The sequence below is a fragment of the Anopheles aquasalis genome, chromosome 3 (assembly GCF_943734665.1).
Source record: "Anopheles aquasalis chromosome 3, idAnoAquaMG_Q_19, whole genome shotgun sequence".
Classification (NCBI taxonomy): Eukaryota; Metazoa; Arthropoda; class Insecta; order Diptera; family Culicidae; genus Anopheles; species Anopheles aquasalis.
The window spans coordinates 16,144,492-16,167,500 of record NC_064878.1 but is presented as its reverse complement, the minus strand read 5'-3'; the positions used below and the strand labels follow the sequence as shown (position 1 = coordinate 16,167,500).

The following is a 23,009-nucleotide window of genomic DNA, read 5'->3' as shown; positions in this document are numbered from 1 at the left end:
AGCTTTATCAAAATGCGTAGAATAAATTCAAAATTAGAAAAAAATTAATTGCAGTTGCAGTTGGAATAGTACGCATTCTAATAACCGAAAACAACGGGGAACATTCTGAAAGATTCAATTGTTTTGAGCAAAACTGATATCTTCCATTCCTATGCATAGAATTGTTGGCTCCAAGACGTCGTAACTACTTAAAAAAAAATATTTAATTCCATATTTCAAATCATAGCCGAATGGTTGGAATTTATTCCCAAATATTACTGGCCGAATTACTGGAAACTACCGCTTCCTCCCAAAAATATCAATAACCGGTGTACTCGCCTTCTGAACCGCAAATGATAACAGCAACAAAAGTACAACATTGGGTAAACAACGCCACATGATCCTACAAGGAATGCTACACATAGAAAGCCAACGAAGCACCACCATCGGTAAGGATCGCCCGATCGCACCCTAACGTCCCGTAGTTCGGAGCAGCGTGGCACAGAGTACAGTAACGGCAGCAGCAGAAGCGAAGAAGGCCTAGAAGCACAAGCAGCACTAGAACAGCGACATTGCAAATCATTGCCGGGAGGGGAAACGGTACTGTATGATGGTGCGAAACGGACGCAATGTGTGCAGAGTATGCAGGATCTGGTGGATGTGTCTCGAGATACTAGAGATGGGGACATGGGGATGCGTGTGTGACACTGATGGGGGAAGATACGGCAACTACGGTGGCCCGTGTATTGCCCGGGAGTTCCGAGAGTTCCCGGAGGATGATTACCCGGTTCTCGAGTGTGCATTTCCCACTCCCATCGGACCGGAAGTCGGTTGGCCGAGGTCGATCGGTTACACTCACCTTGCCGGCGCATAGAAGTCATGCAACTTGTCTTGCCACATAACACCCTATTCATACCCTCATTAATAAAGGTCTGACCTGCGAACGATGACGTATGAGGCTTTGGTGAGCATTTCGGACAGAGAGAGCATGTACGAGAGATTGTGTCGGACGGAGATTGTGTGTTTTTAGTGAAAATAGAAGAAGTACGAAGAAGAGGTGTGATTTCGACTTCAAAGTGTTGATGTTTTGTGATGACACTCGCGGCCCCGAGTCCTTTACAATGCATTTGAAGGTAGTGTTGGTGAGTGTTTCGCTTCAAAGCAGTACAGTATCGTACCGTTGGTTCGGTATTGTGCTGATAGTAAACTACTCTACTCTTCTACTCAGCTGCTGATGTTGCTGTTACGCACGCAGATCGCGAAGCTTGCTTGCAGTGGCCGTGATTGGAACTACCAGGAAGCTAGGGAAGCAGCCAACAACATCGCAAGACGCAAGATTGTGCACAATGTTGTAATTACAAAAGCCCCCTCCTCAATACTAAAGATCGCCGGTACTCCTTCAGAAAGGGGTAGTAGGAAGCGACTTATCGCGGCGACTTCCGATCCACGGTGGCAACCTTTCGAGAATTTGCATTCTCGCACAGCAACGGTTTCGACCGGAAGGAACGGTGTCGGCTTTGAGGAGGAACGTCCTTCTCGTTGAACATGGCACACCAGCACGTTATCTGCCCAAGCCAAGGAACAAGCTTTAACTACCAACCGGCGTAGGCATTCCAAGGATCCACTAACACGATAACGAGCCAGCGTGGGTTATTAGTATCAGCTACAGCGGCAGCAAGGTCAGCGAAAATTGCTCGGTTTTCGACCAGGACGCAGCTCGCCTGTCCTTGACTGGCCTTGGGGTCCAAGAACACGCACCAGCGGAAGTGCATCGCCAATGGGGGGAAGAAGGTTACATCGGGCATCAACATCAGCCCCCCGTCTCAGTGCCCGGATACCATTCCACAATCAATAAAGAGCACCCACAGTACAGTTAGTTGGCGCGATGGCGTTTGGTAGTGCACGTTCGACGCGGTGCAGAAGCGCGATTTTCTATTTACAAAACGAACGAACGAACGAAACGCCAAACGCCAAAAAGGTCTAAACCAACAAAGCAGACGGGATGGGAAGGCTGGTGTGGCTATGGCTGTGGCCACAGGCCAGGAAGACCGAGAATCAATCTCCAAGTATCGCAACAAGGTGAAGGTAAACTGCACGCAGACATGGGAAATGAAGCCCATTTTTCAGTGACCTTTCTTCCCTTCTGCAGACACGCCACACTGCTCCCGTGCTCACTGGAACAGTTCACCGCTGGTAAATTGCACCCAGAAAGTTGCCACATTTCGGGAACTATTTTATGGCTCGATTGGGTGGAAGTTTGGGAAACTTAAAAAAAACCGCAAAATTGCTAGAAAGAAATGAATTCGATGACGTCAGCTTCGGTGTTGCTATCGCGCGCGCCATGACGGTGGAAAGCAACCAAGTGGTAATAGATCGTGTATAGAAATTTGAAAGCGACAACAACGAGAAAAAGAGAAGAATTATCAGAGACAACGTGATAAAAAGCTAAAAAGTCAAAGAGAAACAGCGAAACGACGAAAGCAGTAGTGTACTTTTATACAAAGATAGCTTAAGAAGGCTAGATCGCTTAATAAAATCGAGAAAGTAACTAATAAACCAGTTAACCGTGTAAACTATCAGCAACAGGAAGCAAAGCCAAGCGTATATCAGCAGAAAGAGAGCAGCGCTATTGACTTAAAAGCGCCAGGACTATGTTGCACAGTAAACACCAGCAGTAAACAAGGCTAACAGAAACATCCCAAAAAAACAGAGCATTTAATGAAGAAGGAGGAGAAGGAAAAGAAGGAAATACAAAGCGGAACAATCTAATGGTACCCAGGCCAGGCCAGGCCCGAGGGAAGGGGCCGGGAAGGGGCAATTTACCTGAAATTTTCGAGTTGAGAAAGTACGGATCCGGTTGCCATAGGTTATCGAAAAACTCCGGCGGAAGTATCACGTGATCGTCGCCCTCCTCGAAAATGTCGTCGTGCAGATCCAGCCGCGACTCGACCCACTTCTGGTGCACGAACATATCTACTCTGCACCGGGCGGCCGTGAGGGCGGACCGGGGAGATCGGGAGGCGAATTTTCCAGCAACGCGCGACGGTGGCGATGGCCACGGAAGCCCCGGCAGCACGTCAGCCATCAGTGGTTATGTGTTTGTGGTGCACCAAGGCAGGTCAGGTGCATTGATTGTTGTTGTTACCGCGTGCGCCATTTTTTGTTGTTGTCGTTGTTGTCGTCGTTGGTTGGTTGGTGCGGTCGTTTGCGGACATTTCCGGTAGAAGGCCACACCAGGTGGAGGGCAATCAGGAAGCAGCCAAACAATCCGGAACAACAGAAAGAGGAAAAAAATGGGATTCGACGATGGTGACGGCGATGTCGCGTGTGTTTGTTGGGGGGGGGGGGGTATGGGAAGCGGGTAGGAAAAAGTTGCATTATTAATCGATTTTTTTCCCCTACTCCCTCCCTTCGTCGCGTCCTGGTCCGTGCTGATGGTGGTGGTGGTGCTGGTGGTGATTGTTGTTGTTGGTCATGGAGCGTCATCTGCGTGATACTGGCAGGAGGGAGCCCTGCTCCAGAGCACTCCGTTCCTGCCTACTATGGTTGCTGGTAACGTGTGGTGATGATGATGATGATGATGATGGTGAGACGCTTAGTAGGCAGTTGGATGAGGGAAGTGGTGCCACTATGCTCGGTGCAACCGAATCGCAGTTGGCGGTGCAGTCCCATTATCCTTGAATGAGCATTGTATCAGGAGGAGAGGAAAAGGAAGGGGAAGTGGAACGAAGTGGAAGGTTCGATTGTTTAGGATGTCGCCCACAACCCTAGTCTCACCCCCCCCCCCATTATTACGTTCGATTGTCGATTGTGATTTGTGTGACAACCCAATTGCCCGGGCCGGTACGAACCGGCCACAACCACGGGGGTATGGGGTTCTATTTTGGGCGTTTTTTTTTTGTCTACGGTGCATTCTGGCGCCCACCGTGCCCAGGTGGCGATGATTGGCGTTGTTGCTAAACAACGCACGGGACAATGCGCACGGGTCTTTTGTCCGGCCCCACAGAGACGACAATACCCTGCACTTGAAGGACAACCCCACTTGGTGTGGGGCGCCATTTTGGTGCCACACGCCTGGTGCACCGCAATAATTGGGCCACAGCAATCTCGGGGTGTGCGGGAGAGTAGGTCCTTCCAGAGGGCACGGGAAGGGCCCAGTTGACTCTTCTTCAGCAATCCCCCCCCCCCGCCCCCCACCGAGTTTACAATCCGTTGCCCCAATAGCCTGCTGTGTGCTGAGCTCACACTCCCTGGCTGCACTTCACTCGCATTCGATGTTTTTTGGTCGATGTTTTTGTCGATCAAATGTCCTTTGAGCGAACGAACTGTTCTCGCTTGCAAAGGGGTGGTTCTCTGGAGGGAATGATTGATTTTTGTTTGCATTTCCCACCCCATCGACTATCGATTTGCAGGAGAATGGTCCGCGGGGGGAGGAGAGGGACCTCATAATGGGTCGATCGAACGGGAGTTGGTAGTGCGTGGAGAGGCGCGGACGTAATGAGAGTTTGGGGTTTCGGGGTTGAAAAATTCATTGCACAGCACAAAGGAAAAAAAAGGCGGAAGGTGATCCTGAGGGTCACCACGAGGGTGTAATGTGGGTGATACAAGGCGAGTGATGCAGGACTGTACGTTTGTGTGCGTCTGAGGGGTCGTCTTTGGTCAGTTTGGTTGTTTTTTTATTGCTTAGCTGCTTTTTCGATACCTAAAATCCATATCCTCGACATTTATGGAATTGATATCTACCACGAATATACTGAACTCTACCACGACCGGCGTGCCCTTTCGCGATGGTGGCCGAACCTCTGGAACGAGAAGGAAAAGAAAGCAGGAAATCAGTTGAACGCATTCGTATCGCATCACTGACTAACTGATTGCACTTCGATTTTACGTTTCACGATCCGAGATGGCTAGTAACCACAGGGTGTTCCACCGCTAAAAATAGCGGCGTTGTTGTAGTTGCGTATATTGGCCTTAACGGCTTTCCGGTAGTGCACCGGTGCGCGTACGGTTCTCTCTATTTCCGGCCACACTACGCAACGTGCCGCCACCATATTTACGATTAGCGTTCGCTGGCACCTAATTTGCATCCTGAGCGAAGCCCGTGGTTCCGTGTACGGCGACTCCTGTCCTGGAGTCCTTGAAAAGTTCCCCTTTCCTGTCGTAAATCTTCCAGCGCTTGCTGCGTTGCATTGCGAATGCAGTTGCATTTCCGTGGAATCGTAAACCATTTCCTTTTTGTCCGGCCGATGGTGGTGTGAAGTGCATTTTAATGGTGCCAATTAGACCACCGAAAGAGAGGGTAAACAATCCAGAAACAACTGCTCCGTAACGGGTTCCGGTTTGTTTGTTTTTCGAATTCGATTTTTAGAATGACTTTGCCGGACGTGTTTAACCTGTTTCCATCCGTTCACAATTGCAGTCCCAATTGGATTCCTTTTTTGCTTCGGCTTCGGTTTCGATTGTAAACCAGAGCCCTAAATGAGTTGTCTAGGCAGCAGTAGTCACACTTTGCTCGAGCGGCCCAGGAGGACCAACTTTCGAATTTTGTCACCGTGCCAAACGGTCGTCCGGACGCCAGACAAATGTCGGGCGAAATTATTGAAGAAGTTTCATTTAATTTTCCAATAAAAGCGTAACGCCCGTGCTCTCTCTCTTTTGCTCTCGCAACTCTTCCTGTATTTCCCACTTTCCCACTGGTATTTGCATTTGGTGAGATTTGCGTCACGACGAGCACGATGGAATTGGATCCGTTGGACTGGAATTTGCTACACCAAAAAAAAAGGCCAGCCAGCAGTACAGTGGTAGGTCAGAGGATGTGGTGTGTTTGGGGCAGGTTTTTGGTTTTGCATTTTGATTTATTGATCACTTTCACATCACCACCCCGACCACCACCACCGCCATCGCCGTCATCATCATCATTCATCATCATTTCAAATCAGCGCAAATGCATGTCGAACAGTACGGCGCGGATAGCGGATTCCGATGTGTCAATCATAATGCATTCCGCTGCATTCACGCAGGTTTCGTTTTGATCAAAAGGCTCGCGGCGAAGGCCCCTCCGTTAATGAGATGTGCACGTGTCCATCCTTTGCCTACGCGTTGGGCCCCCGGGGCGGGCGTTATGTGTGGTGCCGGATGTATGCTGGTAACGTGGGCAACAACCGTTGCTCCATCGATCGGTGCGTCTGATAAGCGAATGCGCTTTTATTGGTTTGATTAGTTTGAAGTGTTGTCTGCCAGAATGGTCTAGATTAATTTACACCGATCAGCGTCACTGGGCACGCATGGAGCCAAACATGTTGGCAAACGTATGTGTTGCCGCTTGTGAGGCGTGGAGTTGAGGCCGCTATTTTTTATTTGTTTTTTTTTCTTTTAGGAAATATTGCGTTATTTATTTTGTTTGGTTAGGCTGGTTCGGATGATGTTTTACATTTCTACTTAAGTCATTTTCAGTTGACAACATTTTTCAGTTTAATAGTTTTTATGTAAACGTTACATTTTGTTCTAAAACGCTATAGTAACGCTCGAATTTTAAGAAGTTTGTGAGCAACATAATCTGTAGATAAATATTGCGTACCTTTTCGATAGCAGATGAACGATTGGGCATTATTTAAAGGAGTTGATAATCAAACAAATGTGAAATGGTCACTTTTTTGAAACGTACTTTTGGCGAGGAGTGTATCAGGGATCTAAGTTTCTCACAAATAAAAAATCAAACCCTTTGTTAATTGGTAATCGTAAGGCATAAGAAAAAGTAACAAAGATCAGTTCTTTTCGACTGTATAGCGCGGATAGAGCAAACTACAAACAGAAATTGGGAATCCTTTATCCTGTAAATGAATCTATTCTGTAACTAAACGATCATGCAGTTTGATTTTTTCGCTTTCTCTCTATTGTATCTTCCTAAATACGATCTGAAAGCCCACTTGTCCTTTTGCAACTGCTAAATTTGTTTAGCCTCCAAGCAGGTACATTTACTAAAGTTAAATATGATTTTTATTACATCGCGATTGCAAATTAAATAGATCAATTTTACTAAAATCCTACTGCCTAAAGCTGCTCTCAAAATACTTAATCACTCAAGCCGGTTGAAGAATAAAATAAGACCGATCCAGGACATTAATTTAATAAAATCATATTTTTGTACTACTCACACGATCTGATGATGAGTTTCACGTGGTTAAATAATCAAATCAAATGACTTATTGTTCGTACGATACATAGTTCAAGCGCATGCTTATGCTTTTATTTATGCTTTATGCTAAAATTACTAATAATTTATTACTATGCTTATGCTAAAATTATGCTGCTAAATGCTAAGTCTCATGCTAAAATTACGAATAATATCTTTCTTAACAATTTGTAAAGAATAACAGATTGACTATTCGCGAAGAATACGATGCATGATTCGTTACAAAAAGAAAATATTTAAAAAGGACCATTTACAAAAGAGCCAAATGAGCGAAAGAGAACGAAAGGAACAAAAAATTAATGTATCATCGGATTTTCCCTCACCATTACTTCACTTAACAAATGCAACCTTTTGCAGCATGGGAAAATCCGGTGACCGGCATTCCTTGGACCAACAGCTATCCTCAAAGCACGCAATATGTTTGCTTGGCCAATGTTATACCAAATCGTTATTACGAGTACCGCTCTATTGGGCTCCATTTTATTCCTCCTATGTGGGTGTGTGTTTCTATGTGTTTTTCCTTTCTACTAAGAAAAAAGGCACACAGCGAGGGAGTTTTTCCGTGGGAGCTTCGCCGTACTCGCAGGTTGATTAATACATGATGCATTGCGGATGAATGGATTATGCTGTCGGAATGGTACCAACGACGTTGGACCGGTACAGCCGAGCGCCACCCATGGTGATTACCCAAAAGAAAAAAAAAACTGCTCTGCACCTTACCTAGCGCGTGTGTCATAAGGCAAATTTATTTCCTCCGATAATCGGAAGGATAATCGTGAATTGGAGGAGAGGTACCTTACGAATGCTAACGGGTGCAAACACCAGGAATCGAGTTCATGGACCTTGCCTAACCTTGTACCATCTTTGTAGAAAGAAATTGCAAGCACGATCCACTTTTCCTATCCGCACATCACTTGTTCTGACGCTTGTGTTCCTACGTGCTAGGGTTTTCTCAACGCAGAACGAACCCAAGGCCAGCGTTAATCCAACTGCCACAATAGCCCAACAGATCAGCAGATCGGATACGCGGAATGCCCGAATCGAATCATCCGCTGCCCATGGTTTCGTTTGTTGTATTCCTGGGCGACGCATCCCCATGAGCGGTCCATGGTTCCCGATGTTCCCGAGGTTCCGTGTGGTCCAGTAGCGGAACAGATCACCCTCTAGGAAGGCGGTCCAGTGAAAGTCCAGTAGCTCATCGAACGGTGAGTAGCGAAGCAGTACAAACGTATCCTGGAACGGGGCTACACGCTCCTTTACCAGATGTACCGAACGTGCGCTGATAAGGGCGAGCTGTTCAGCGACATCGCAAGGTATCACCATGTGGAACGTTGGCACTCCTTGCTGCATCAGTTCTGGCTGTCGAGCAATCTGCTGTCGGTCGACTTGACCAGCGAAGCGTATCGTACTGACATGTTTAACGAACGGGCTAACGAAAACCGGAATTCCGGAGTCGTTCACGTCACGCACAGTTTCGTACTCGGGATAGTAGACCGTACGGGAAAGGTGCGACGTTAGTGTGGACTGGTAGAGCGTGAGTAGAATAAGGCTGACGTAGATGTACGCGGTTAGAATACAGTTTCCAGCACGCGTATCCACTGCCGCTTGCGGTGGGCCATTGATGAAGGTCTGGAAGATCCAGAAGTAGACGGTGGACCAAGATTTTGGCCTAAGAAAACCGTACCGGTGAAGTAGCTGGCTTGTCAGTAGAGTCACTCCGACCAGTCCCATCCAGACGGCCCAATTGAAGGGATCAATCAGAATACGGATGAAGGATTTCCGATGGCTACGTGGGGATAGGATGCAGTGGTAACTGAACTGACGCAGGGGAATGCGCTTGATCGGATGGTTGCCGTAAGAATCATAGACCATACCAAAGTCCATTCGATGCTGTTCGTTCCATTTGCCGATGCTCTCGGTGTGAATCCGATACCGGGCGTTAAGTCTTTTCGCAAGCACATCGATAAAGTACGCATAACGGTTGGTAGTGAGCGTTCGCTGGCTTATATCTCCTCGCGTGAAGTACACGTTGAGCTCGTGGCCATGCAGATCACGATACTGGCGGTAGAAGAGTTTCTCGAGTGTCCCAAAGTCTGGCCGCCCGGAATGATGTGGTATAACTTTGCGTTGAAATGGTTCCAGTGTGTAACACTCTACGACACCTTGCCGGTTGTAGAACAGCAGCACCAGATTGTAGACTAATTCGTACTTTCCGAAACCAAACATCTGGAGTGCGTCGAATTGTGGATCGAGGAGCAACACTAGAACCACTAGCCGGGCACTTCCGAAGCGGATTACCTTTCAGCTAAGAAACTTACGAAACTCAGCCACACCCTGTGACAAAACGGGGACTGGATCAATGAGGAGCGACACTGCACAAGACGCTGAGACTTACGCTGGGCAGGTTGTTGGTAAAGATGATGAAATACTTCTTTGCCGTCATAAACTGCTCGGTACGATCATCTTGGAGCGTAACTTGGCGTGCGCAAAGTGTCGCATCCAAGCCCGCCAGTACCCCATTCAGAACATCATTCGCCTGTGGATCGGCGTTGTGACGCATAAAACGGAGCTGATGAACTTGCTCATCTTGACAGACCGGTTGTAGGAGCACTAGCAGATAGCGAACTACAGGGGCTTCGCCACTTATGAACGATCCATTCGACAACACTCTAAATCGATCGTGTTCAAAGGGAATGACTTTTCGAAAAGTTAACAGTAGCACCACAAAAAGACACCCAAACCGACACCATGAGCTCATCTCTAGCTGCTTGTGAAACTGAAAGAACTACACTCCGTTCTCTACATCCGGTGCGATTCCGGTTTTTTTTTGTGATTAACTTAGTTCTACTCTGTGATGCAAATTGGACCACATTTTGAACAGCTGACGATTCGGCACGAACAATCAAGTAATGGATCTTCACCCCCCCGCCCCGCCCCGGTGTGTGAGTTGCCAGTTTCGAGTGGAGCGGATATCCTGGAGGGGGTTGGGTTCGAAACGAGGTTCCAGTGAAATGGTTTCACCATTTCACATGCAGACATGCGAGTCTCAAGATTGACAGATATGAACGCGCCGGTCACCGGCAGTAATACTCACCTTTGACATAGTCTTCCGGCAGGACTACCCGTGGTTTGAGTGTGTAGTTTTTGGCGGCCAGCACTTCCCTCAGAACGCTGTAAAATACGATTGGAAAAGAATTGATTTTTTGTCATTGATTATCAGTTCAATTTCAACAGAATCCTATTTTAAATAAGTAAAGTTCCTTTCTAGGCACCTCGTGTTCCCTCTACAGTTAACTACAGTTCATCCTCGACAGCGTGCTGAACCGAGGCCACTCGCTAATCAATTACGTGACGCAAGATCCATAATCTTTAACGGAAATGGACGAAAAACACGAAACCCCAGGCTGGCTCTTCAAATGAGCCGCTCTAATTATCCACCAAAAACCCTGTAAACTAGTTCTGTGTCCAATCTATTAACCAGCTTTCTGTATAGCCTGGGCCCTCGCTCCGGTTAGTTCCCTCGGGAAGTGGTCCCGCAGGAGTGGCCCCGCTGAGTTTGTGTACTTTTCACCGTTTTCACACCTCGGACCGGGTCCATTTCTGTGCCTTGGTGGGGTTGGTGAGTTATTTTAGGATGTCCGCTGTTCAACCATACGTTGAAGCGACAAATATGAGGTTTATAAATGGAGGTTCCAGGTTTTTTTTCCTTTCTCTCTTTATGTTCACTGATGTCGTCACGAAATGCGTAAGGTGTGTTCGGTGATGGTGTGCGTTGGGTCGCTTTCATGGGAAATGAATTAACATAAATGAGTGAGCGCTCCATTGTCCTGAGTAGCGTGGTGCCAGCTTTCACCATCTATTGTGGTGGCCCGGTAGATAGACCGGTAGTCAAAGCACCGTAAGATCAATTTCCGTTCGTTGACCAATCGAAAACCCGGAAACGGATCGGTTCAATCAGCAGGGCAAAGCAAGAGGAAGGCTTCGAGAGGACGATATTGTTGAAGCATGGATTTGAGAACCACTAAAGCCGACGGTAGGCCAACAATAATCGGTGACGCGTGACAAATAGTTTGATATTTTGGTGACAATCGGGCTCTGTTTGTTGGCACACGTGGAGGACCGTACAGTGTGCGTCCGTGCGCCCGGACAATCGTTGACACTCGCGACCACTAGCGAGAGTATACGATGAACCCCGTGGTTGTACTATTTTCGATAGCCAGAGAGAGAGGGAGAGGGGTGTGGGGGTCCCAAAATACAATGAGTGGCCCTGTTAGTAGCCGCATTTTGATACTAGACACCATGAGGGACTGGAGACAGGTGGTGCTCGTTCATGAATAAGCATTGATTTGAATAGCTGATGGACCTTCTTTTTGGGATCGAATACTATGGAAAGCGAGAGAGAGAGAGAGAAAGAACGAGGGAATGAGAGTTGGTGAAATGAAACAAATCATAAACGAGCATAATCGCATAATCGTTTCTGAGTGACTAACCTCTGACCGGACAAATCGCTGGATAAGCGTTCGACTTGTCGTCAACGAGTGGCCATGACTGGCCCATTCGGACCAAACACTAAGGATACGACGACGACAACTGGGGTGTTAATGGGAACGAGCGAAAGCAAACGGTTGATAGGCCTTTAGGTGGGATAGACCAGTGTTTATCACCTCGCTGGGAGTGCACACTTGGGCGATGATGGTCTCATAAAAATATGGCACAATTCAAAGGAAGTCAAAGAAATTCGAATTATTATTAAACGAAATATTGATGGCTTGATGCAGAATAGGAAAGGGAATTAAGTTCTAGTAGATCCTCAAAATATTAATCCTTCAATCCAACATCAAGTGATGCTTGCAGGAAGAAATAATCAATTTAATTCTTGTGAAGATCCTTAACCAGCCCTTTATGAGTCCTATGGCAACAAAACAACAAAATCACCTTAAAACTCTTTCTCCATTAAGCAAACGTGGAGGAAGAAATGCCCAATGAGCTGGAAGAGCAAAAGGGTAAGGGACCTTTTGCCGTAGATAATGTTTATCGATTATTCGTAGATCCGGGAGTGGGCTGCACTAGCCACGCCGTCGTCGGTGCCCGGTTGGGACCAAAACAAACAACCACAATCCCGAGTCACCGGGCACCATGGGACAATGTGGTGGCGCCACCACATTCGCCCTCACTCCGTCACCTTTCGGGCCGACACTAGCAAGCCCTTGGTTTCCTATTTTCGAGGCCATACACCCATATGACGCGAGGTTTTAATCAAAATAAATTGCACTATCAGCCACAGAAATCACTATTTCACTCGCTTGCTTGCTGCACCGACCCTGTGCCCGGAGGCCCGGTCAGTTGTTCCTAGCGCAAAACGCAAGCGAGTTCTCGCTCTCTCTCTCTCTCGTGGGGGCTCGAACTGCCTATATAAATGATCGGAAAACTGCAACGAATCAACGCATCGCATCGTGTCCACACACCAAATCCGCAACACCCTTTCCCGGGCCCCTGGCCCCGAGGGCCGTGTACCGACACGTGGCATGTCGTAGTTTATGTGTTTACGCGAAGAATTCCTCGAGAAATGTGCGCTAATGCGTTGGCCATCGGTGACACGCGATCCCGAGCACGCGTTCAGATAACGGGGGGGTTCTGGAGCCAGAGGGCGCAAAGAGCGTGCGCAAATAGCACGCGCAGATGATGATGACCGATGATGATGATGACGCGGTGGTGGTGGTGGTGGTAAAGATCGCAAAAGATGCCGAGTTGTACCGGCCAAAATGACTAGCGATTGTCTTTCGAGCTATCGCTGAACGCAATTAGCTATGAACGCTGCGGGCAGTATTGCATGTGACAGTTTTCATCATAAGGTAATTGGGCTAGAGGCCGCCACAGTCCGGAAACAGGATGGTTTGATACTAATCTGCCAATTATTTGCGAAACACAACAATGTAGCGGAGCTCGTCTTCTAGGCCGATAAATGGGATATTTGATTGATGTTTCCGCTTTTATGAGACAAGCGAGGAGAAGAGTTTCATCAAACCGGTACGATGTGTTTGAAAAGAAATCAAAATCACCTCGTCGCAGAACGTTAATAATCATAATTATCATAAGCATTGTTTTAACCAGTCGCTATGCTCGCCTTGCCTCATAAAATGATGCCATAATGTTAATGACGTTCCGCGGGCGTTGAGCGAGCTCGTGTGTTAGTTTTATGTGAAAGTTTGCGTTGTTATATCTGCTGTCTCAATTACACGCAGCAGCAATAAACGATGCCTCAAACTTGGTCTCCCGAAAATCCTTCGCCGCTGGTGTGGCCATTATACCAAACCCAGTCTAACCTACGGCTCCATTATTATGCTGCTACTAGTGCTGCGAGTCCACGAGACACTAGACCTCGACACGGTTCGCGTGTAGCACCGTACCAGCGCCTGCTTTATGGAACGGAAACCTCGGCAGCAGAAGCGGCGAGCAAACAACAACAAAAAAAAGGAGTGAAATAAAAGTTGCGAGCGGAAAAACCCCGTTACAAAAACCTTATTAACTTTAATTTTGCTCAATTTCAAGACCACCGGGTACTGGGGGAGTTCTGCGCCTTACATCACCCTTTCGAGGGGGGGGGGGAGGTGACTTTGGGCCGGGATTACGTTGCTGCATGGTTTGGAGCCAGGTTGTTGAGACAGACAGAAGGGATACCACATAATACACCGACCGACCGACCGGCCGGTCGCTAATGTCACACGTGAGCTGAAAACGTGCGCTCGCTCGCTCATAAGGACGACGCTCGATCAGTCCTGGTCTACCACGAGGTAGGTTTGTTGGTGGGTTTGGGACTATTTTTTTACGAAAATAATTGTTTCACTGCACGAACGTTCGCCATTGCAACGCCACACCGCTGGCTATGTGTCCTTTGTGCTTGTGTGCTTCGAAACGTGCAACGTTATGGGTTGTTAGGTTGAACCTGGCGTGGCCAGCATTTTGGGCAGGGTTATGCTGGTTCAATTTTGTGATTTAACAGCTGCGATCGATGCTCAGGTTGAGTCATTATGTTGCACCTCAATTGCAACCCCGCGGGGAAAACCCAAGGAGCACGAGTTCTTCATTTTCCTTCGGACGAAATTTGACTTTCGCCAAATGCAACGTCATCGGGGCGACAGTGGTGGCAGCGCTACTCATCATGTGGCTCACAATGGACGATGGTTCGAAAAAGGAGGACTACCTCGGAACCCTCGAGGATACTTATCGGTGTAATCAGCTGCAACGGGGGAAATACATCAAACGGAGCAGTCGGAGCGTTGTTGCCAGACCAGAACCGGACCGAACCGAGTCCTAGGATCTGAGCGGTGTAATTTAGAGGACAACAAAGGCACCATAGGGGCTGAAGAGTGTGCAACTCCGCCCGCGGACTCCGGAGAAGGAAAACATGATGTATGTTTCCTTTGCATGCACCGCACGAGGTCGCAAACAGCTGATAAGCGTTTGATGGTGGCTTCCAAAAGCATCGTGGTGGAGTCACTTGTAGAAACCCGTCCTGCCTTGGAGGGCCGAGCCGAGGGCTGCATCCATAAATTAGGTGTAAGGAAGTGTTTGTGCTACTCATTTGAATTGGTGAACCGTATTTTGGGGTTTTTACTTTCAACCGTTTCGTCTGCGCTGCTTCGTCCATGTTGTTTCGTTATTCATTGTTGGAAGATGCACAAAGGGGTCTATAATTAAGGAAGGTACAAGCTGTAATTCCATCCAGAATTCTCGAAGGTGTTTCTGCTGCCGTCGGTTTATAGATTTTGTACCCTGAGTGCCTTTATCCTAAATTTCATACTGCAAAAGAATGAGGAATCTCTGGCTTTAATATTCGATGTAACCAATATTCTACACTGAAGAAACAGAGAAGACAGGCAGAGCAGTAGCCTTTGGTACGTATTTGTTGGCCTACTGAGACCAATCGAATCCTGATCATTCCTTAACCTAACTTTTGTGTTTAACTTTCAACTTTCAATCGCATTCCATTTTGTAAGTTGAGTTTATAATAAACGCATGCACGGTGTTTATTGACTGAACTACGTGCTAGTTCCACCCATAATTGCTTTACGCCTTGGAGCAACTTTCTGAAACACTACCAAACCATCAATCAAGTCAACTCCATCGATAGTTTCGCGTAGGGCAACTGCGAAGAAAATTAGTATTGTTCTTACTTTCGTGTTTGTTTGAAAATTGATTTCTTTGGTGCTTCGAAACTGTACAGATAAAACCCTTAATCCTTGATGGACTGGAATTCAAAAGGGGTTTGAAACTCCAACTAGACTTTTGAATCGCAAACCTTACTAGATTTTCTTGGAACCTCTATCGGCTAGGTAGCATGTTCAAAAAAAAAATGTCGAAATTAGAAACTGGAACGGATCCATTAAAATCCTATATTCAGCGAACATCTCAAGGAAAAGGACCCTGCCCGGACAGCCCTACATCCGTCCGCCCGGCCATCCGTGGGTGAAGGATGTTGTTGAGGTTCGTTTTCTTTATGGGTGCGCTTGCAGCCATAAAAGTCTCCGTTCATGAAAAAACCACCAGCAAATCTTTAAGGGACCGTTGGGTGTGTTGCTCCATTTGCCAGAAGCAGTAGGTTTCGGATTGTTCCCGACAGCCGAAGCCAAAAGCAATCCTCCAGCCTGACCACTTGACCAGGAACGAATTCGAATGGCCATTTGAAGAGCCCTTTTTTTCTGTTCCACTTTTTGGCAGGCCACCGTATGGTCAGTGCGGCACAGTTGGCACCCACCGGCGCTAGCCACTGTGCGAAATGGACTGCTGCACTCCCTCCGCGCTTACGGTTGAATAATGAAGCAAATCTCGATCGCCGGTCGGTCGGTCGGCAGGTCGCTGGAACACAAAGGTTGCAGGTTTTCTCTCGAGTGGCTCACTGGCGTCACCCGAAATCGATTCCGATGAAGATGTTGTCGCGCGATTGGTGGTCCTTCGGTGGGGGTCTGCCTATATCAAAGAATCTATGCATTCAATTGAGGCAAATGGACGGTTTTCCATTCAAACTACGAAGAATTGTGACACGCATTTCTGGTAGGTCATGGTTCCACGGTCCAAAGAGTTCAAACAAATCACGCAGCAACGGTGACTCGTTCGGTTCGGTGCAGCGCGTATTCCTGCCCAACGAGGTCATTCAATGGTAACCTCTTGGAAGTTCCGCAAGAAGCACCCGAGGTATTGCAGGTAAAATGGTGAAGAAGAATTCCAACATAAACATCCTTCACTGGCGATGCAGTGAAGCCATTGGCGTGGGGAGGGCCATGCTTACACGTATACGCAAAGCAGAGCTCCTTCCGGTTCCTTCGGCATCGGCACCTCCGGCCTGCCACCCAACCATGCTATAAGTTATGTGAAGGTGCAGGCCAAGTAAGCCGAGTGGCCGAGTGGCACAGACCCACTTGGTTTGGTTTAGGGGGGCCGCTCTATTCATGAATTATTTATAATGAGGAACATTTAATTCTTCGCGGTGACCAAGGAACTCCGGGCCAGGAAGGAAAGAATGGATGTAACTATTCCGTTTACTTAGCTTTGTGTTGGGCAAGCGGTAGACATTAGTGGATCGTTTGGCACTATTAGTTTTGTAGTTGGACAATGTTGCGGTCATGTCAATTGCCTGTTTATCTGGTTAGGGAGTTCTTGAATTTACTCAAACATACGACAAGACCTAGACAAGATCTTTAAGTATTAGTTGTATTCTGTTTTGTTTCCTTAATGGCTCACGAAGACCATGTAGCGAACGGGGGGAGACAGCACGTAATATTAGACTGAAGGGAGTTATAAACGCTTTCAAGGTGCAAACGATACACCCCGACTGGTGTGTCTACCGAGACGACCGACCGCCAAACTACACGTGGCACTCAGACTAATGACAACAAAAGAAACCTCCACTTTCACCTGTCCATGATGCCATGTTTTGCCTCAAATGGTGTCACACCCCAAAAATCGACACCAAACCCAGCGCTCAGGACGACAAATCGGCGAAACCGATAAACGGTTCGGACAATCGGAACATCGGAACTGGATTGCAGAACTCCCATACCCGTTCCATCCTTTTTTTGGGTAGAATATTTACTCAGCGATTGGGGTTTGAAGTACCCTTTTGCTGATCCCTTAAAGGTCAACAGTCAATTCGTCCTGTCCTGGGGATCGGTGTCCTCGAAGAAGGACTGCGAGATTGTTTGGATATGGTCCACCATCCGTACCGTGCTTTCGAAACATTTAGGTCATTGGCACGTGGAAACGCTTTTCATAATTGGTTTCGTTAAAGTCGGTTTCGGTCGCATGTTGAGCATAAAGTACAACGGTGGAACTGCATTGCCGGATCACCCTGTCGTGTCTGAGGTTTCCGGGGGGGGAACGACTAAACTCGTTTGGAGTAGAGGAGAGGACAATACCGATTGGGGGTATATGATAGGCCGAATGAAAGTCCAATTGTAATTTAATGAAAATTGATTTCCTATCCAGCTGTGTGATGGCTGTGGGAGAACCGCATTACGTCGGTCGTTTCGATGGACCCTTTTTTTTGCAGGATGTTGTGTACACCTCAGCCGTTTTATTGTATTGGTCAATGTCGGTTTTGTCTAGTGCTTCTAGTGCTTTCTTGTCTTTTTGAAGGAATACAATTCAAAGAGGATTCCTTAAGAGGGGGGGCTGCGGTATTTATTTTTTTGTTGCACATTTTTTTTAACATTTTTCCCTGAATGCTGATCCTTTCAAGCATATTGTGTAAAATTTTTGGATCAAACGAAGCAAAACTGACAAAGATACAGATTTTTTAAAATCCGCGTTTCATACAAGGCTCCATGCAGCTCACTACCAACGTTTTCAAAGTCGGTGCCTATCGTACCGTAAAAACTGCTGGGTCGATCGATTTGAAATTTTTAACACATAATCTGTACACTTTTTTTCAGGTAGCACCGTCGAGATATCAATAAAATTGTTGATACTTTTTTTTTAAACAAATCTTTAAAAATCGTGTTTTTAGGCAGAATGACAAAAAGCATAACTTTTTCAACTTCAAAAATCTGCCAAAAATCGAAAAATGGGAAATTCAACAAAAACTTGAGGGGCTTACGTGGATTAACTTATAATCTAACAAAAGAATATTGATTTGTATTTTTCTGATGACCCATCGCGCAGCTACGATGGGCACCGGCAAAAGGATCTTTTCGAAGACACGACTGACTAAATTTGATGACATGGATGAAGTTGGTAATAAATCTCCCCCAAAATAGCACGAAATATTCTTCAAAAGTTGTAGTTTAATATGCCATTCATTTGAAAAACGTACTGGGATTACACTTTTCGTTTCAATAAGGGATCCAGAATACTATCTTCCCCATCATGCTATCGCATCGATGATTAACAACCCTACCTGATGTGTTCTATACCCAAAAACGGAACCCCAAAACTCACCAAAAGATTAGCAACAACAGTGCCAACAGGATGGAGGAGCTTCGTGGCAACACACTGCTTCTGCTGGCCATGATGGCGGCCATCCTGTGGCGTGATGGTGCGCGGGAAGCTACGGTACCTACGGCTGGTTGATAAACCGCCACGACTACCGGCAGCAGCAGCAGCAACCAGCGGCCACCTTGTCTGTTCCCGGAGCCACCGTCGCAACCACAGCCGCTTGCTGCGCTGCTCGTCCCGTCGTCTACGCCTCCGCCGGCTGTCGTGACCTTGACGGTTCGGTTTCTCCCACTCCCGCTGTTGCAGTCCTGACCGGCCTCCGATGGTGGTGGTGGTGGTCCCCCGATGAAGGCGACACTTTATGATCATTTCATGGTTCTGTTTAGTTAGCGCACGCACCACATCGCGTCCACAAAAAACCACGTACCGACCGGTCCGGACCGACCCCACACTTTTCTCTTTAAGGATTTTCGTTGACTGCAGTTTCACTTCTTCCACTAATTCGTTGACACACCTTTAGTCAGGATGTCAGGGAATCGCCGAAACACCTACGAGCTCTGCTCTTAATCACACATTCGTTCGCTACACACGACCAAAACCCGGTGGAAGCCTAGGATGACCATTCCTCGATCGCGATTGACAAACGGAAACTAAACAGACACAAGCAAACGATTAGGAAGGCCTCTCATTGGCATCTCACTTTCTAATGCTAATTGTCACTTCCGATCACCTTAGGCCACTACAGGGACTAGTGTCACTCCGTTGTCTGTGCCGTTTCCACTCAATTGCCAGCCTCTGAAGTGTACCGCAGTGTCGCCGCGGCTCAATTGGCCAGAATCACAACAATCGACCGCCATCCAGTCTGGGCCTTCTATGATGATGCTCATTGTGCCTCGAGACACTCCGTTGGTCCGTTGGTCACTTCGGTCCGGCTGCTGCAGCCACTAACTGATTTGCATCGCACTTGAATCAACCGGAGTCGCTTGTCAGACACGTGTGCTGCTGCTGCCGCTATGGATTGTATTCCATCACATCTAGTACGCAGGACACGTCGATCGAAGAAAGCGGTGTCGGGTGTTACCGAGCGACACCCCGGACCACTCCGCGCCGGGTGACAGAATGGCGGTTGTTTGCATAATTTATCGTCTCGCTAGACAGGCATTAAATAATCGCGGATGTCCTGAAGACCTTCTTCCTCCCGGTGCTCGGTGCTGTGTCCCCCATTCCATGTGTTAGGGGAGAAGTCGTTTGCCATCCACCCCCTCCGGAGGAGCAACAGGTTGTGTGCTTTACCAACACTCACAGGATGACACTCGACACCTCGAGCACGTGTTCTCTCGTGGCGATGGCCTTTCAAAAGAAGGATGATGATGTCGAGGCAAAAACTCAAACCACGAGTCACGATTTCCCCCTTTTTAACCACCACATTCTCTGTCTCTTTTGCAAACCTACTGCATTTCAATTTAGCTCTTTCTTACTCCCCTCTTTCAAGGATACACGAATGATTCGTTAATTTACTAATGATTTGAAATTTATGATACGAGCTCGGTCGACCGGTTGGTTGCGTGTCTTTGCGACCCCGAGAGGACGATGGCTGTTGTTTCACTCCTGATGTGTCCGGCGGTTCGGCACCATAAAGGGGTTTCCGAGCCGGATTCATGCAATCCATATGCCAACCTGGACAGCTGGTGCTCCTAGTGCTGTTTCCACCGCCGGTTGCCCTTTTCGTGTTGCATTGCATGTTCCAGCATGCATCGGTCACACTTTAGGTGCTGGCAGTTCGTCTGCCAGCAGACACATTTAAGGACGATTTATTAATAACACGATGCTCGGGTGTTGGCCGTTATCTTCGGGTTCGGATCGGTGGAAGGATCTGAAGCAAGGTTGGTGTTGGCTCACTCCTACCACTTTCCACTGGCTGGTGGAAGCGCGAATGTGCCGGTTACAAGTTAACTCGACTGGAATGTTGTTATTCTCGTGTCTCGGATGATATGAGTCAACGGACTTGTATTTTGTAGAGAGACAGGGATATGAGGTTTGTGAACATATGAGGGTACACGACGCTTTCTGGAAGGTCACTGAATGACAGACAGAAGCACCTTGAACTAGCTTCACATTGGAGTGTATTGTAACATGTACTACAAGTACTCTAATCTACTCTGCACATGGCATCCGATAGCGAAACTCAAGTTGAATCGATCGCTACCTAGCAAACGATAGGCGCCACGACGTCGATCCGTGTCAAATTGCGATTCGTTTACGATCGTCCTTACGCTGCAAACTCCCTTCCGCTCTCTCGCTAATTATCTCCCTCGAGAGATCCACCCTTCTCTGCTTCATCGGCCCCATTCGTCGTTATCGAGCTGGAGTGTCCTGCCACTGCTGGAAGTGCATTCTCATCTAACGAGTCCCCAGCCGCTGGAAGTCTGGAAAGTATCGAATAACGATACTACCACACCGAATGGGCACGAGGATGGTTTCTCCAAAGGAGAAAAACAGGACATGATCAGGGAATCCAGTGGCTCGTTTCGTTTAAATCAATAGTACTACCATCCTTTCTCCCCGGAATGGTTTTGAATCGCTTCAATATATCGCGTGTCTCTCGGACTATCCCAAGGTAAGCTGCAGAAATATGCTGTAACACTTGGTCTTGATTAACTAATGAATGTTTTGTTTAATCAGAAAAACGACAATAATCCTGACACCTATTGCTTTTTTGAAGATCGTGTTGCATTTAGGGCTGCAATGGCGGATTCGTTTGGCTAAAGGAGCAAAAACATACAATACTATGGTTTCCAAGTTGTATCCGGATGTTGAAACGGGAACAAGGACCCTATTTTTAGGTCTCCATTTGCAATCGATACTTATTATATAAATTGACATTGTGCTATGGCCGTGGTCGGTTGCATTTTTGGGCATTCGATTTCGGTTTGGCCAATATGGCTTTGCAGCGAGTCACTGATTGATTGGACTGTCTCTAGGTCTAGCAACGATCATGCGCTACGGCACCACAAAACACTATCTACACATATATGCAAACGTTCACTCTGCAAAACTTTTGCTTAAATCGTTTGATAAAACACTCACAAACAAACATCTAAACGTGGAAAACGCGGACAACAACGTGGTAGACGGCTTGATGATCATCATGTCTTTTGATTACAGCAAACAACGAATAAACATTGCTCTGCCTTATGGAAAGTTCGTAGCAAATACGATATCCGTTTCCTGACTGGAATCAACCACAAGTCCAGTCCATTCGTGTTCGCGTTTGGCACTCGGAAGGTGTTTGGGTTTTGATTTTCCTTTTCTTTTATCGTCCAACGACTTTCACTCCATTCACCCGTCGTAAAACCAGCGTCATCACACGGGCAGTACCGCGTAACAGCAACCGGAAGGATCTAATGCGACCCTCGAACACGCATAAGACCGGAAAATCGCAGCCACAACTCTGGCCCGCACGCCAGCAGTTGTTGGGCGCCTCCATCGTCCCAGAGCACGTGTTGTAGCGCGGCGTCCGGAGTGACCTGGTATTTAATTACCAGTTCCTGTATGGCCGTGCAACACCGAGTACCGAGCGTTCGAGGCTCACGTATCTCGTCACCGATCAAAACGGACGGCCACGTGGAGGCAAGAACGGCGGAATGTAGTCCAACAGCAGATCCCAAGGCTCACTGTGTTACTCTAGTAGCACCACGCGCGGTTTACTATCCACCTGTCGTCCTGTTGACGCTTCGAGGAATGGCTAACGACTGAAGGGAGGACTGTTGTTTGTGGCCACCATGCGAAGCAACTGCGTGTGGCGATAGTTTGTTTGGGTTGGCTTCGGGTTCGGGTCGTGCCCATCGGTTTTCCGATGCAAGATACGATTGCTTGCGCGCCCTTTGTTGTCGTTGACTCCTGGGTCGCAGGATCGCCAGATCGTTGATTACATCAACAATTTAGATACCGCACCGGCGAATGGTTGAATAAGTTGAGAGGCATACAGTTCCTTTTTACATCATTGGAATTGACGATTTTTGCTTATAATTCACACGCGCTTGTAGTCCTTTTGCATTTAAAATGTAAATTCCTAAAAATCATTAACAAATCATCGCATTCAAAACCATTCTTATCGTTATTTCATTGTGTTGCTATCGAAGTGAAAGAAAAAGTTTATTATTTGAATTATGGTAATTTTTGGTGTTTAGAATGCTTATGCTAACTTTCAAAAAATCTCGTGACCCAGATGTTTCTGCGCACAGCATTTATGGCATTTACTAGACCTGGACAGCGAGACAATTGCAATTAAGTTTAGTTCCTTTTGCTTGTCTTGAATCTCCGGTATAGGAACAGGACACAAAGGAGTCCTGAAAGGATACTTCTGTTTGGCGTTTTTTAGATCACGTTGCGGCGGTAACAACAGGCG

General features: G+C 47.3%; 1 protein-coding gene across 3 annotated transcripts in view; it reads right to left on the bottom strand.

The window, feature by feature from the left end:
• LOC126575448 (glycine receptor subunit alpha-4) overlaps nt 1–22,345 on the bottom strand; it is a 25,176-nt gene extending 2,831 nt beyond the window's left edge. The window contains exons 1-5 of one of the 3 annotated variants that reach the window (XM_050236149.1): nt 22,317–22,345; nt 18,605–19,251; nt 10,266–10,342; nt 4,682–4,781; nt 2,803–2,957 (exon numbers count right to left, since the gene is read on the bottom strand). In XM_050236149.1, coding sequence (XP_050092106.1) covers nt 2,803–2,957; nt 4,682–4,781; nt 10,266–10,342; nt 18,605–18,687 — 415 coding nt within the window. In that variant the 5' untranslated portion in view covers nt 18,688–19,251; nt 22,317–22,345. Of the gene's footprint in view, nt 1–2,802; nt 2,958–4,681; nt 4,782–10,265; nt 10,343–18,604; nt 19,252–22,276 lie in introns of those variants that run through there. The other 2 variants (XM_050236148.1, XM_050236150.1) reach the window with 2 other exon arrangements.
• Between the last annotated feature and the right edge of the window lie 664 nt (nt 22,346–23,009).